General features: G+C 40.8%; 1 protein-coding gene across 2 annotated transcripts; it reads right to left on the bottom strand.

The window, feature by feature from the left end:
* Positions 1 to 742: 742 nt before the first annotated feature.
* LOC115749493 lies at positions 743 to 12,432 on the bottom strand. 2 transcript variants are annotated; one of them, XM_048282440.1, is made up of 28 exons: positions 12,073 to 12,432; positions 11,701 to 11,893; positions 11,474 to 11,598; positions 11,249 to 11,365; positions 10,886 to 11,032; positions 9,648 to 10,016; positions 9,388 to 9,545; positions 8,518 to 8,639; positions 8,314 to 8,405; positions 7,877 to 8,123; positions 7,699 to 7,762; positions 6,738 to 6,886; positions 6,570 to 6,640; positions 6,309 to 6,482; positions 5,817 to 5,888; positions 4,880 to 4,981; positions 4,703 to 4,792; positions 4,322 to 4,397; positions 4,138 to 4,231; positions 3,974 to 4,043; positions 3,700 to 3,879; positions 2,345 to 2,467; positions 2,169 to 2,252; positions 1,904 to 2,088; positions 1,638 to 1,776; positions 1,501 to 1,560; positions 1,316 to 1,420; positions 743 to 1,155 (listed from the first exon to the last, which is right to left on the bottom strand). In XM_048282440.1, exons 1-28 carry the CDS (start codon positions 12,166 to 12,168, stop codon positions 1,042 to 1,044), a joined length of 3,618 nt encoding a protein of 1,205 aa, XP_048138397.1. In that variant the 5' UTR covers positions 12,169 to 12,432; the 3' UTR covers positions 743 to 1,041. The 2 variants fall into 2 exon arrangements, with proteins under 2 accessions (XP_048138397.1, XP_048138396.1); XM_048282439.1 differs by having other exon boundaries at positions 9,633 to 10,016.
* Between the last annotated feature and the right edge of the window lie 2,896 nt (positions 12,433 to 15,328).

A 15,328-nucleotide genomic window follows, 5' to 3' on the forward strand; every position in this document is an offset into this window, starting at 1 on the left:
AGGTACCAAGGTGGACAATTGACTCATTCCATACTAAAAATAACCACAAGAAATCTTTTGATAACACAGATTTCCTCGATGCATTGCCATTCGAATTAAGATATTGGAATTGAACTTATCAATGGATTCATCACCTTTCAAATACAACAAATATCTATTTGAACCCCCCTTCACTTGTAGGAGTACGTCTTAACTATGTCGATTATGTTATGGTAGGGGTCCTATTCATGGCCATTCAATCCTAGAGGTCCACTAGAGATCAGAAATCGTTGAAGAAAGAACAATATAATTTGTTGAACTAAAGGAAGGAGGAGAAGAGAAGGCAACCGAGTGGAGAGAGGATTTTGGAATGTAAAATCCTGATGGCTGCGGGACAATAACACCTGAAAGCTTTGAAAATAATGCCGGGCATGCCACGCAGAGTTAAAAGTCCATTTGAAAAGAATGCCGAGCAGGCCACGCAGAGTTAAAAGTCCATAGCTGACTCTGATTTGAATGGAGACAGTGATTTGCTTTTCAAGATCACGATAATTATTGTTTTCTTAATCCTTTCTAAACTCCTGGCTACAGAATAAATTTCGGCTTCTATAGTTCCCAGTGAGCACGGGCGGGTGTTTTTTCCTTCTTCTTTTTTTATGGGCGTGCGCACGTGTGTGAGAGAGAGAGATACCTTATCTGACCACTATTAACATAGTGATAGTAAGTTATTTCACCTAAAAGAGATGAACAAAAGTTCATTCACATGAGAATCAGTAAATCCTCAGAGCTGAATAGAAAGCAAAAGAGGACAGATATGATGCGGAGCCAAATTAAAAGCTATTGGAGGCTTTTCTCTCCCGCTCTCTCTCTCTCTCTCTTTTATACCAACAATCCAAGAAGGAAGGGGAAAAAAAACCTTGGCCAGAAAACATTACAAGGAGAAACTAAGACAACCTATGGGCTTCCCAGGTTACAAGAAACAAAATAGATTACTTACGCAGCAGCTTTAGGAGGACGAGCAGCGGGTCAAAAATTGTGACTGAATTAGTGAACAATAGTACTTCACATGAAATAGCTGAGTGCCTTCTTTCTTCTCGAACCACCTTCACCGTAGAGTTCATTCCACTGCAGAAGCTCAGTCATGTTTACAGACTCGGATGATACGCTCGCACATACCTGTTTCCATGTTAACGACAAAGATACGAAATCAACTTAAGCTTCACCAACAAGAAGGAAAAAACGCTATCGACTAGTAAAATAACTCTATTTTTGTGGACGATCACGCTATGGTGAGAAAAAGTGCTACATTCCAGATGTCATTTTCGAATTGTTTTACCCGTTCATGCGCATATTTGAAATCTTCCATATTGAGAGACCGTATATCAGCACTCCCTCTCAAAGCTGGAGCAGGTTTGCCTTCTGCTAGAGCTGCAGCGCGCTCCTGCCGTGAGTTGCACATATTATCAGCCATAATAAAAAAACGAGTAAAGTCGCTCTACCAAATTATGCAAAGACATGGACCTTTTTCTCCTTTTCCAATATCTCTTTAATTGGCCTGTGCGCCGCAGTTACACATAGATTCTGCAATAAGACAGTGGTAGGTGAGAGTGAATTCTCCACTAGTGAACTATTTGAGTGAAGATTCTAAGGTGTGTCACCTTAAGGTCACTTCCTGAGTAACCATCTGTCATGCTTGCAATTCCATCCAAGTCGACATCTGGAGATAAGTCTTCTTTTGCCAGTATAACATTCAAAATTTTTGCTCTATTTGGAGCATCTGGAAGATTTACCATCAATCTGAAGTAAAGACGAAATTTAGCATCTGCTTTTGAGAAATATCAAGGCCCGCTCGCAGAGCAAAGAAGATGTTAACGAAAGAATTGCCATACATGTGTCCATGAAAAAAAGTCATGGAAACACTCACCGACGAGGAAGCCTACGGATGACTGCCTCATCTAGGTCGAAAGGTCTATTTGTGGCTGCAAGTACCAGTACTCGTTCTGTGTCTTTAGTCCGTAAGCCATCCCAGTTGACCATAAATTCATTTTTCATCTTGCGCATGGCCTCGTGCTCCCCTGGATTCTCCCTCCGTCCCAACATACTATCAACCTAAGTAACCACCAAAACACTATGAGAAGCACAACTAGTAGGAACCCAAACTCACAAAAAGAAAGAATAGAGAAACTGACTTCGTCAACAAATACAACACTCGGGGAAATTTTACTGGCAAGTGAGAAAACAGCTTTCACATACTTCTCGCCCTCACCAAACCACTGCAAAGGAAAGAAGAATTGCAGCATACAACAGTACAGCGTTAAATCTTTGCAAATTTCAAATGATCACAAGAGATCAGCCCAATATTGACCTTGGATGTGATACTTGACATGGAAATGTTGATGAAATTGGCACCAGCTTCAGTAGCCACAGCCTTCGCGAGCATAGTCTTGCCAGTTCCAGGGGGACCAAACAGAAGAATGCCCTTGCAAGGCTGGACAAGAAAGGTAACAGTGAGACTAAGATCCAGCTCCACCATGAAAGCATTGCACAAATTACATGCATTTACAAAAGCCCGTAAAGACTGCTTAGAACATCAGACAGAAATGTTTTCAAGCATGAACTTGAGACGATTACTAGAAAATAAAGTGAAGCAAAACAAGAACCACTTTTACAGGCAGCTCATAAAACCAATTTCTGCCTTTTGTTCTTTCACGAAGCTTAAACCGTCGAAATTTTTTACTCCAGATAATTCTTTGACACATGGCCAGTGTCGTTTCAAGTCTTCTCGTATTTCCACACAGGTCTCTTTTTCACGTCTTCTCGTATTTGCACACAGGTCTCTTTTTCATGTCGTATTTCCACACTGCTACATTCTTAGGGGTGCATGTGTACCTATTACTTGAAATGACCCTCTTTTAGCTCTTCTTGGAACAATGACACCAGCATTTCTTGAAGCATGCTCAGCTTCTTTTGGCTGAGGGAACCCTGTCCCATCAACACCCTGTCCCATCGCCCAGGCACCATCTCTACCAATTTGCCTCATTTATGCTATTCGCAAAAAAGATAAATCCAACACAAACCAGTGCTGCCCTAATTTTCTTACATTGAACAAAAATTTAAGCTGATAACGCATTCTTGAGATGGGTGATCAACTAGTAATAATAATAGGAGTACAATCGATGAGGTGTAACTTAATTAGTCTAAAAAGACAAAAAGAAAAAAGAAAAAAGAAAGCTCGGCAATGAAAGGTGAGATGCTGCGAGGGTGGACCAGATTGTGGCTGCGCTGGGCGGGGCAGCCAATCAGGACGGGTTGTTGCCCCATGAAAACATACTAAACGTCACCCTGCTAGTTGATTGTTTATCAGGTACCTAGCTACCTCAAATTAGCCATGATGAATCCTGCTTTGAAGAACTTCTTGCCAGAAGATCAACTTTTCTAGACATTAGTGCTTGCTTCACAGCCTAAAAAAAAAAAATATTTCTGCACACTGTATTGTAGCCTCATAACAGAACACCTTTAAATTTCTCCAAAAAAAAAATGTCAAGATTAAACCAGGAAAGTCAATATGTATATTATGGCCAATATACATGGACATATAAAGTCATTAACAGGACTTACAAATGAAAAGGAATACCCGAAAAAGTATGTGCAAGAACCGATTAATTCGTTATTACGACCTAACTAAGTGGAAAAATTGAGTGCTATACAGAAAAGCAGAACCTTGGTTAATTGCCCTTTGCAGAAAAGTTCAGGCCTCTGTAGAGGAAGCATGACTAGCTCCTTCAATGTATCTTTGACATTTTCAAGAGCTCCAATGTCATCAAATGTGACTCCTATGTCACTGGGGGGAATAACATCAGCAAGAAGCCTTTTCTCAAATTCGTTTTCAGTTACAACATCCTGTACAGATAAAAAACTCACCCACAGTTAGACAATTTGTGATTCAGACTTTCGTGCTAAAAAAGATTAACTAGCCAAATAAATATGATATAACCTTGAGTGACTTTTTCAAGCTCTTAGACTCATTCTGAATAGCATGCAAGATCCCAATGCCATACTGGATGCTGCCAAGCATTTCAAAATGGTTGTACTCACTTTAACCCAAAGATTGTGGCCAATAAAACATGCATCCTGACAGAGAAATGAACAATTCCTCACCTCTCGCTGGACAGAACAAGCCGTGAATCAGCATTAGATTCAGGATTCTGCATTAAATGATGGCTTAGAGCCCATCCAATGACCTTTTCTGCACCTGCCAAAATTAAATTAAATCTTAACACCATGTTAAGGAAGCATGGTGAGCAACCCCACTTAAATGGATCAATGGTAATAATGTACATACTCTCAGTGGTAAGTGTTTGGTCCTTTATGCATATCGTATCAAGTCCTTCACATTCCATTCCGCATCGACCAAGAACCTGCACGTAAGGATAAGAAACTATGACATTATCTCCTCTGCTGCATAAGACTGCCAAACTTGAAAATGCCAACATATCAAAAGATTGCCCTCACACTTAAACTCTTCAACATCCTAGGAAACTGGTGTACTATGGGAACAAACTGTTACAAGGCATGTATGTTGTACACATGGCCGTGAGTGGAAATACTTCCAATTTATCACAAAGTGCCCATTAAAATGAAAAGGTGCGCTCTTCGAATTTCATTTCAAAAACCATGCACAAGATGCTCCATGTTCTAAAAAATAGGAGTGAAATTTGCTCACAGTTCGCAAATTATTCAAATTCCCCTTGATCTTTAGGGTCTCGGAATCTCGATCCAACTGATGCTTCCAAGATGCAAGAAGCACTTCGTCCTGCAATCAGTAGTAGCAGTTTCAAGACTCATGTTAACTGAAGCAATCGCAAGCGCTTATCCAAGCTCCACCAGAGGGAAGTCATACCTGTGGCATGTGGATCGTAACTTTGTTGGGGAAGAGCTTTGTAAGAAGTTTTGCCACCTTTGGAACTTCTTTTCCTCTCTCATGAAGCCTTCCAAAACTATCCTGAGACCATGAAATGATTTCAGCATTATATCTGCAACTTTCATCTGTGTCATATTTATTTGAGTTAAAAGAACCAAACCAAAAGAAATACACCTTGTCCAACAAGTCATAGGAAATAATGTTAGGCAGAAGGTATAAAGTGGAGAACAGAATTCAAGCATGGTGCAATGAACATGCAAGGCAGAAGTGGAGTACGAACATCTTCCATCCACTGAAAATCGTACTTCATTTTCCAAAACAAATGTGCCATCCAAGATTTGATACAGTCCACCAGAAAAACCAAGTCCATCATAGTTATTATCGACCTTTTAGTCAATCCTTGATCAACTTGCCTGTTTCAACCACTTCACCCAACATCTAAAATTCAGAATGGTTATATTGTCTTGTCTTCACATTTGATTATTATGTCTTTGTCTCAGCCACAGGATCTAAGTGATATTTAAAATCAAATGCCCGGATGTTAAAACATCTACGTAAACATCTTATAGCACGTCAGCAAGTCATGACCCAACACCCATAAGTACAAAAGTTAAAGCTGAAATGGTGCCTCTTGATATGAATACGTTATGGCTTATAAAAAGGAACTTAGCAACTGCTCATCATTGTGAGTAGATAGCAAAATAGTGAAACTTTCGGATCTAAACTACAATATAAAGCATAGAGTCACCAGCAAATGAGGAAGACCATGCTCAGATTGACAATGTAGCCAACCTACAAGCATGTTATACAAACCTATAGGCCAACATCCCCAGGTAAGACAGTGAATAAGTGCCCTAAATCCCGCAGAATAAAAACAGGTATGACAGTACAACAAGGTGAAGAATGAAAATCATACCGGAAAAGCCAAATCAAGAAGAGCCGTCTGATTGCTCCCGAACTTTGTGAAAAGAAGACCACCGGGATGTGACTGCCACCAGAAAAAACATCAAACACTGCCAGAACATAACGCATACTTTTGTGCAAATTCCAGGCTAGCTTAAAAAAGAGAATTATCCTACAGCAAAGTGCTGAGGGAATAAAGCGCAACAAACTGAACAAACTATAATATCTTCTGTTCCAGAGATTAAATCAACGAGGAGGAGATGAAACTGATGATCCTCTATGCGTTCTACAACTTGAACAAGAATTTAAACATACATCTCATCTGATGACTAAACTGATGGATAGATTGCAAGAACGACAACCAAAACCAATACCTATAGAGCCATGGGAAGCATCAGATACGAATAAGCACTAAATAAGCACGCCAAGATTTAACAAGCGACACCGAAGAATCACCTTAATAAACAACAGCGAGCACCATTTCTCAAAACCAGATAAAAGTTACCTTCTCCTTGCGGTTGTCAGTATGGGTATGGGAACCAATGACAACAATATTATTGGGAAGCTTTTCGATTCTGCTTTTAAATGTAGCGAATGCATCTGAGTTCCCAGCAATAGACTTCTCAGCATCTTTCGCAAACAAAATGAAAGGAGAATTCCTGCTCTCACTGGAGACAGCCTTACACCAGAAAGAACACAAATAAAAAACTAAAGAGATACTAGTTATCAACTATTAACAATTCAAATAGGGAACAGGCAAAACCACCTCGAACAATGTGTCAATTAGTAGCTTGTCTAAATCTTCACTACAGGAGTTCTCCAAACGAAGATCAGCAGCTGGACCAAACAAATGATGAAAGGAAGGGGTTAGTAGAGAAGATAAAACAGCTTGATGATTTTCAGCGGAAGAAAAACTTAAAGAGAGAAATTATACCATTACAGAAGAACCCATGACTTCCCTCACAAGAACCCCCAAGGTCAACTCCTTCAGGGACAAATTTATCAAATCTCACACCAATTTTGGACAGAGGATTATCCTCGAAAAGTAACACTACCCTTCCACATTTCCCAGAAGCCGGGCCCCTGTCGAAGTTATACAAGAGAAACAACACAAAAGAACATGGTCAAGGAAACGCTCCATGCCACACCATCAATAGGAAACTAGAAAGACGAAATGCATATCAGAAAACATCGAAAAGTCGATGCTGCTCAGAAATGAACCTGATGCACAGAGATTTCAGTACTATTGCTTTTATTGTGAAAATACAAAAACAGAAATGAGCTATTCAGAAAGAGCAGACTGAAGAAAAAAAAAAGTCCACACTGGGAAGGAGCGACAGATGTTACTTCACCAATATAAAGCAATGGTCACAATTTCCGCAGTATCTACATGCACAGCAATTTCTGTAACTTAAAAGAGCTACACACCCACACACACTACAAGCTAGAGATAGGCAGCATCATATTACTTCCCCACTTAAGCATATACTTTTATAGAAAACACAAGGATGACCATCAATACGCAATATGAAGTCCGTCCTTTGGTCTTATCCAAACAGCAAGCAATTCTTTGTCCCAAAGAAACAACTCATTTGCTATAAGAAGAGAAGCGCTCAGGACTCTACCTGCCAGACTATAACTACTCATTTCAGATTTAGCATCTCAGCCCTTCTCATTGGTGTTTCCAGATAGCAACATGAAAGTCAATGCATGACAAGTTCTACAAAGTTTTTCTATTTCTGTCACAATTTTCACATTCCAATCTAGAAAGGCTTGATAACCCTTAGCCAAGAAGGGAAAAAAGGGACAGTAGAGAGAATTCACAAAACAAACATGTTGAAGGTATCTTCACGAGATTAAAAAACAAAAACATGGCTTGCCAATAATAGAAGTACCTTGATGGCGAGGAGGATGGGTACAAGGAACCAGAAGCTGACCCAACAAACCTTACCCTGTCGCCTAAATGTTTTAAATCATCGTGCTAAGTAAAATGCATAAATATGAAATACAAATCAAGGAAAATTAGAATGAATGAGAAACGATATCTGTCAATGATCAATTCAAGCAGCATACCTAATTTAAACGAATTACTCTTGGATGCACCAGAGGATGAAGCTACATTATCATTCTCGACCTTCGGTTGTGAATCTGGGACAATAGGAGAGGGAGCGTTTGAAGAGCTAGGTGCATCACCATCACCAATTGGCAAAGTAATCGTGTTGACCAAGTCAGCTGGAAGAGGGTTTTGTTTTGTGCAGTTGCAGGGTTTGTCAACATTAAATCCTTCCTTTAATAGCTCTGCTTCCTTGGAAGATAAACCCTACAATAAATTTGTAACCAACTAGTGACATAATTGACCTCCACCCATGCAGCCAAGATAGGAGATTGTTTAAATACTCGCCCTTTCCCTCCCTCCCTTTATCTCACATACACAGAAGAGGGCAGGGCCCACGAAAATCAATAAGGTATAAAGTTAAAACATTGGAATAAAGCACAAGCAAAACACTTACACCCAAAAATGAATGGCTGTCAAAGATGAGCAATTTGGCACCAAAGTGATTAGCAAGTGCCTTTACCAACATCTCCTGATAAATCTCCGACCCTGCAATTAAAATATTGACAGTTTAGAGGTTCAAATTAACACAGAAGGAGAAGAAATTGCTCAAACAAGAAAACAATCTTGTTCGCTAGAGGAAGGTAAAAAGCTCACGCACCAGCAGGGCCTGAAAGCAAAATCCTTGGGTTCACTGTTGGAAGTTCTGAGGCATATTTAGCATGTTCTCTGTGCTTCAAATGTATAAATGAAGCAGCGATTAACACATTCTTGGTGTTCTCACTGCGAAAAAAAGCACCACAAAGTTTTTAATCCACGATCAACCATATGAGGACTAAGCAAACTGACCATGACTCTCTAACAGTTGACAGCTCAGCATAGCATGCTGATCTACTGCAAAATAACAACAAGAGCAATATAGGTCTTTATGCTTTTGTTAGATCTATTGGTCGCATAATTAGACGCCATCAGACAACATCACGTCACAAGTGGAGGCATTATCTTCCTCGTTGTGCTTTAAAACAAGAAGCAGGTCTTGTGGCAAAAATAAAGAAAGATCAAGAGGCAAATTAGTTTGCAAAGACACCCAAGAGCACTATCAATAGGCCTATAGTGTCAAGAGCACAAGCTCCTCTTAATCAGACTTGCACCTAAAAAATATGAGAAACGACACTTAAACTAAGCCTTTTCCCACTAAGTTACACTTCACAGTCAAATTATTTTCTCCCAGGTGACCCAACTAAAGGACTCTCTCTCTCTCTTGACCCATAAATGACACGTTCACAACATTGTTTTTGGGCATACATTGGAAACTGAAATTGTCAAACGAACAACTTGTAATCATTCAAGTTCAAATTCAGGAAATCGCCATCCCCAAAATCACATAGAAGTGTTCGTGTCTCTTACCATCAAGAACTAGTAGTTCCTTTTCTGTTTCTAAAACAGATGTTTGCAAGTGGTAAAAAAACCACACCTTAAGGAGTACGTTATCAAATAAAACTTCAATCTCTCTGCCATGTACAAAACCCACCTTAAGTAGTATGGAAAGTTATCAAATGACACTTCCATCTCTCTGCCATCAAGGATTCCTGCATGAACCTCTTGCTTGAATACTGCACAACGTAAAGACATGCCCGATGTTGATGCTGGTTGTGAATCCCTTGTCCACTCGCTCGATTCTTCCAGTACCTGTTAACACATACTTTCACTCAATTTCAGTTTACAGCTAGTTGATAGAGCAAACATCCTCAAGGAAGGCCTTAGCAAATGATTCACCCAAAATATTTTTACATTGCCTGCCTCTATGCCAGCGTCCTGGCTGCTGTCGTCAGGAAGACTCTTGCCCATTGCTCCATCTTCTGCTGCTTTCTCACTCACCGCATTCGGCGCCGAATTGCCTTCCAGGCCATCATCCATGTCCATCCCATCATTAATTGCAGAATGAGCAGGGACTTCAGGTTCTTGATAGATTTTGAAGGAAGTCGGGCCAGGCGTCTTCCATCGTGATAAATCTTGCTTCAGGTTTGAAATGGATGCCAATATGCTAGCCCCAGTCATAGCCGAAGGATCCCCTGATCTCCGCTCTAGCTGAAAGAATTTTCCCATGCTTTTCATCTCTGCACCCTTAACTGTGAGATCAGATACCATTTGCTGGAATATCTGGATAGAGAAAGATTAAGGAAATCCCCTGTATAAAAGTGCATGCCACATAAAATGCAATATACTGCAGGAAGTTACTTTCCGAGAAATCCTCCAATTCCATGATAAGATGATAATTTGATGTTTAATAGAAATTCCCAAAGAGAAAGTCGAGGTGATGATTCTTTTCCCCACACTTAGAAGTCCTCCAAGTCATTGGCAAGGGCTGATTTTAGGTCCAAAATTAAGTCAAAGGGATTCTATGTGTCCAAATAGAGAAGGCATATGTCATGAAAAGTGTCGATCTTGTACTTTAATTACATAATCTCTTGTCCTGGTTGGCACTATTCTGAATATCTACGGAAAGCTTGAACTTTATTCACTTCATACTTCAAGTAGACTGCAATACCTCACCCTCATGATAAATACAACACTTCAGTAGACTCCATTTACCCAACTTCATTCTGCTCTTGCCCTCGTTCTCCCCATTTTCCGCTCGTGCTCACCTCTCTCTCCCCCTCCATTTCTTTTCACCTCACAGTTATTTTACTTTTTAGTTTTCTTTAAGCTCTCTCTCTCTCTCTCTCTCTCTCTCTCTCTCTCTCTCTCTCTCTCTCTCTCTCTCTCTCTCTCTCCTCTTGATTTCCATCCTTCCCCATTCTTTATGCTGCTTCCACCTTTCAGCTATTTAATTGATACTTTACAGTGTCAAGTTGCTGAGTTCCTCTTGCTCTTCATCTTCATATTTTATTTTCTCCTTCAGAAGATCAAAAGACTTCTTCATGACTTCCGGGAAGTCATAACGCAGTAACCATGGTGATGACAGAGTTGCAGATCCAGAACATCAGAACCAAAAAGTTTAGACAAGCATGAAATGCAGATAAGGATACATAAGCATGGTTCCCCAGCATGCCAAAGACGATCTCATCCCCCGAGCTTAGCGTGCAACTGGAGTTCTTCTTGACAGCAGTTCCATTTACTTGAACCAATCCCTTGCTACCCGTGCTCTCTAGTATGGCCACAGCAGCGCCTTCTCGCTGGTCAAGTCCACAGATAGTGAGTAATGATACTGCATGTGCATTTTACAGGCTTCATCCCCACATAGAACTAAGCCAACCCAAAAGCACGAATAACTGAAACTTGACCCGCTATTTAAAGGAAAGACTCTCCTGTACTATTCAAAGAACTGGTACTTCCCTAAACATAAGAGAACTGTAGTTCCACACGACTCAAGCCCAGGAAGCGAATGATACCTGGGTGTGCTTGATCTTGCAGAGAACACCACTTATTGTCTGGTCCTTCAATGAGAAGTGACACTGTCTGCTAGAACCAATTGAGAAAGCAGGGGAGCTAATAGGAACATTTGGATTCTGCAACCCATGAAAACCCACATTAAACCAGAAGAAAATGCATGAAAAAATCCCCATCACAAGAAACCAAACAAGTCAAGACTGCATTCAATCTCGAGCTCCAATTACCTGACCCGATTGCGACAAAAGCCGGCACCAGGGCGTAGAAGACTCAAAGCTCGGATTCTGTTTTTGGTATAAATTCCAAGAAGTGAAAGAACTGCGATGCTTATCCACCACAAGTGGCGAAGTACCTGCCAGTAAAAAGACAGAAAACCGCATACAAGAAGCATAAAAAGACGAGCTTTACGACTCAATCAGATGCATAGAGCCGATCAAGAACGCGAACCACTTACCCTCAGGGATCGGCGCCGCCACTGCGACGGCCGGCGCCACCTCTCCCTTGGCGGCGCTGACGCAATCGTCTCCAGCGACCACCGCATCTCCATCCGCACATTCCGCTGGATCAGTCACCGCCGCCGGCGAGCACAGCTCCTTCGAATTATCCGCCGCCGGCATCGGCCTGTCCGACCCACCGCCGCTATCTTCCTGAAATGACAAACAAGGAGAAGGATGAATCAGATGGGGGCGAAACCCACCAAAAATCCACACTCTGCGACACGAAAAGGAATAATCTTGGAGAAAAAAAGCTTCCACCCAAAAGTAAAAGAGGCGAGAAGAAGAGATTAGGGACGAAATCATGAATCGATGGTTTGTTTCTTTGTCACCTTCTGGCGCTTCGGCGACGGAGACTTATCTTCTGAGGAAGAAGATCGCTTCCCATTATTGCCCGAGAGAGATCCACTGCGTCTCGTTGACACCATGACTCTCTGTTTCTTCTTTCTCTTAATTTTTTGGGCTTTCTTGCTCTGGTTTATGTTGGGTTTCTTCTTCTCTGTCTTTCTGGTCTGTGCAGTGAGAGAGAGAGGGGAGAAGGGGGTGGGTTTGAGCGAAATGCAATGTAATTGTAATGCAAATGTTGGCGAGAGAGAGAGAGAGAGAGAGAGAGAGAGGGAGAGGTTCTATTATTCTTCTCTCGTGAAAAGGGCGAAAACAGGGATTATTAAAATATCGAAGAATTGTGTCTGGTTGGTCTGGTGCGAGAGGATTGAATTTATAGAGACAGTGAAACTCAGCGTATGTTAGAGAGTTGGTTTGGTTGGTGCAAGGTCGCATGCGCATGTTAGCACTTTTGTTGGATTCCCCTCCCCGGGGATGCGCCACGATTTTATGCATGGGGCGTTATGGGCCTTTTCTCGGTTCTCCCCGTTGTTACGCATTTTATCTCTTTTTTTTTTTTTTTTCTGATTTCTTCTTTTTCTTTTTTCAAAAATTAATTACACCATGCACCGAGAGCCGTATAGATTATTTCTTGACAAAAAGCAATTGAAGAGTTCAAGACACATCTCTGCGTAAAAAAGACTTTTTCATGGGACGAATATATATTATTTTTTTTTTGGTAAGGAACGACGAATATATATTGTTTGACTTTAATAATATGATAAAATGCTTTTGTTTTGCAGAAGTAATATCTGAACGCGAGAATTTTTACGCATATTTTGACCTAAACAAATAATTCAGCGGGAGTAGTTTTCCTATTAAAACTAGTAAAAAGACAATTTTTTTTTTATCTTTTGCGAATTTCGCTTGTTTGACATGTCGCATGTGTCTTGTGGGTTGTCGACGTGGATGGAGTGTTGGTGCTGGGTCCTGGCACGACATGCGTTCACACGGGGTGGAAGAATCGCACGGCTTCGATTAATCTAAAGCTCCGAGGAAAATGATTAAAATTAAATTACAAAAACGGGGTGGTGATTAAAACGACGAGTCGTGGGGAGACTGAGATTCAAAACGAGAAAGCGATTTGTTTGAACTGACGTGGGATGGGGCTCCTACTCCTAGGGTTCGACGGAAGAGGCCGAAAAAGCGAAAGAAGGGACGCGAGATATTGCGGGTCAGATGCAGGAGTAGCTTTGAATATCGGTTGGTAAATCCAAAATCAAAAGGTGATTCCTCCATGTGATGAAGGATGGAGAGTTAAAAAAGCTTTGTTGACATGCTTGGAAGGGGAAGGTGAATTGGAATATTCAAGGGTTGAACATGCCCGACATATTGGAATAATTAAGCAACTTGATCCCTCTGCCTTCCTTCCCAGAGTGGTGGTGGTAGAGAAGGAGATTTGAGTTGCGTGGGCTCGGAAGGATGGGTCCACCTTTAGCATAAAAAATTGAAAATTGTCGACATAGTGGTCTAGCCATCGCAGATTACGTTAGGATTTAGCATAGAGTCTTATGACTAAATCGGTAGAATTGAAATATTTAATATCGAATTAGCATCTATACGATACATTTAGGAATGATTGGATAATTTCCTCGTCAATGTTACCCCCAAACATAGTAGAAGAGATCTCATTTTTTATGCTAAAGGTTGATCCATTAAGGCGGTCGATGATGATTGGATCGCCGCGTCGGTGATTCCCAACGAAAATTGATCGGAATAACTACACGGGAGTTTCGCGCAAAGGTTTATGACTATATGGGCAAATTTAAAAAGTTTATGGTCAAATTAGTAACCATATAATCGATTTGTAAATGATTGAATAATTTTCCCCAATAACGACGTAGAATAAAAGACAAAAATGTTGATGTCTTCCGTGATAAAGCTCAAATTCACGACTCTTTGTGTATTCGACGGGAAAATTATCAAAAAAGTAATAAACTTTTTGCATTTTTGTCAATTCAATAATAAACCTTTTAAGTTCGCCGCTTCGTTCATAAACATTTTAATCTTTTGCCAATTCAACTTTATTAGACAAAAACTAACGTGGACACCGACTGTCTTACATGACATCGTAGGCACGAACATAGATAATTTTTTATAATATTCTAGTATTTTTATTTAGTTTTTCCTTTTCTCTATATCAGTTTTTTCTTTTTTCCCTCCGGCGTGAGGCGAGGGTCGCCCCGGCTTGGGCAGGCGACGCCACCCACCCCAAGGGCTGGTGAGGTGGTCCTCACTAAGGGCCCGTGGGGGTGACCCTTGCCAAGGGCTTGCGGGAACGGCCCTCGGCCACCTGAGAGGGGGCTGCCCTTTCATGATCCGACAAGAGCAGCCCTCACCTAACATCGGAGGAAAAAAAGAAAGGAAAAAAAGAAAAAGAAAGAAAAAACATATAATAAATAAAAATAAAATATTATTAAAATTTATCCACATCAGCACGACGGTGTCACATCCAAGCGATTTCCGGCCAATAAAATCAAATTGATTTAAAGTGAAAAGATTTAGAATTGAATTGACAAAAAAAAAAATTACTTTTTTGACAATTTTGCTTGTATTCGTACTATGAAAGCGTGCAAAAGAGGCAAAGCTCCTTTCTGCACGAGTTACTAACTACTTCCAACGGAAGTATTTGTCAAATTTTAATGCCATTTCTGTGCACTTATTTCAAAGATGAAAAAGAGGCGATTTCACCGTCTTTGCACTTTGGACCTTCAGTTAATAAGTGAGCACGAAAATTGCTCAAAAGGGTGGCGATTTTGAACTACGACATTATGAGCGTTTTTTGGTCAGGGCTCAAGGTGTCAAACATGCACGAACGTTGAAAAACACGTCTCCGAGGGACCTGAAGATGGCTAATGACCAGTCTTTTCGACTAATCATGCAGGGCAACAACATTCGGCCTTTCTCGATTTATCCGAGGACGGTCGTCGGTCAACATAAAAGGGGTCTCCAGCGACTTCCCTGATACGGAGAGAGAAAAGCAGAGTTTCCTTCTGTGGCCAGAAAAAAGCCAGAGAAATTCGCGGTTCAAATTATCATTTTATCTTCTCAGGAAAGAATTCAGGTTCCAATCATTGAACAATAGGCTTAAGACACAATCTGGATCTGGTTACAAATCCCGATTCCTAATTGAAACAAATCACATGTGATTCCATCTCGACCAGAATTCGGGCTGGCATCGTATTCCGACTCTAGTTGTCCGCA

Source organism: Rhodamnia argentea, chromosome 7 (genome assembly GCF_020921035.1).
Source record: "Rhodamnia argentea isolate NSW1041297 chromosome 7, ASM2092103v1, whole genome shotgun sequence".
In the NCBI taxonomy this organism is placed as follows: Eukaryota; Viridiplantae; Streptophyta; class Magnoliopsida; order Myrtales; family Myrtaceae; genus Rhodamnia; species Rhodamnia argentea.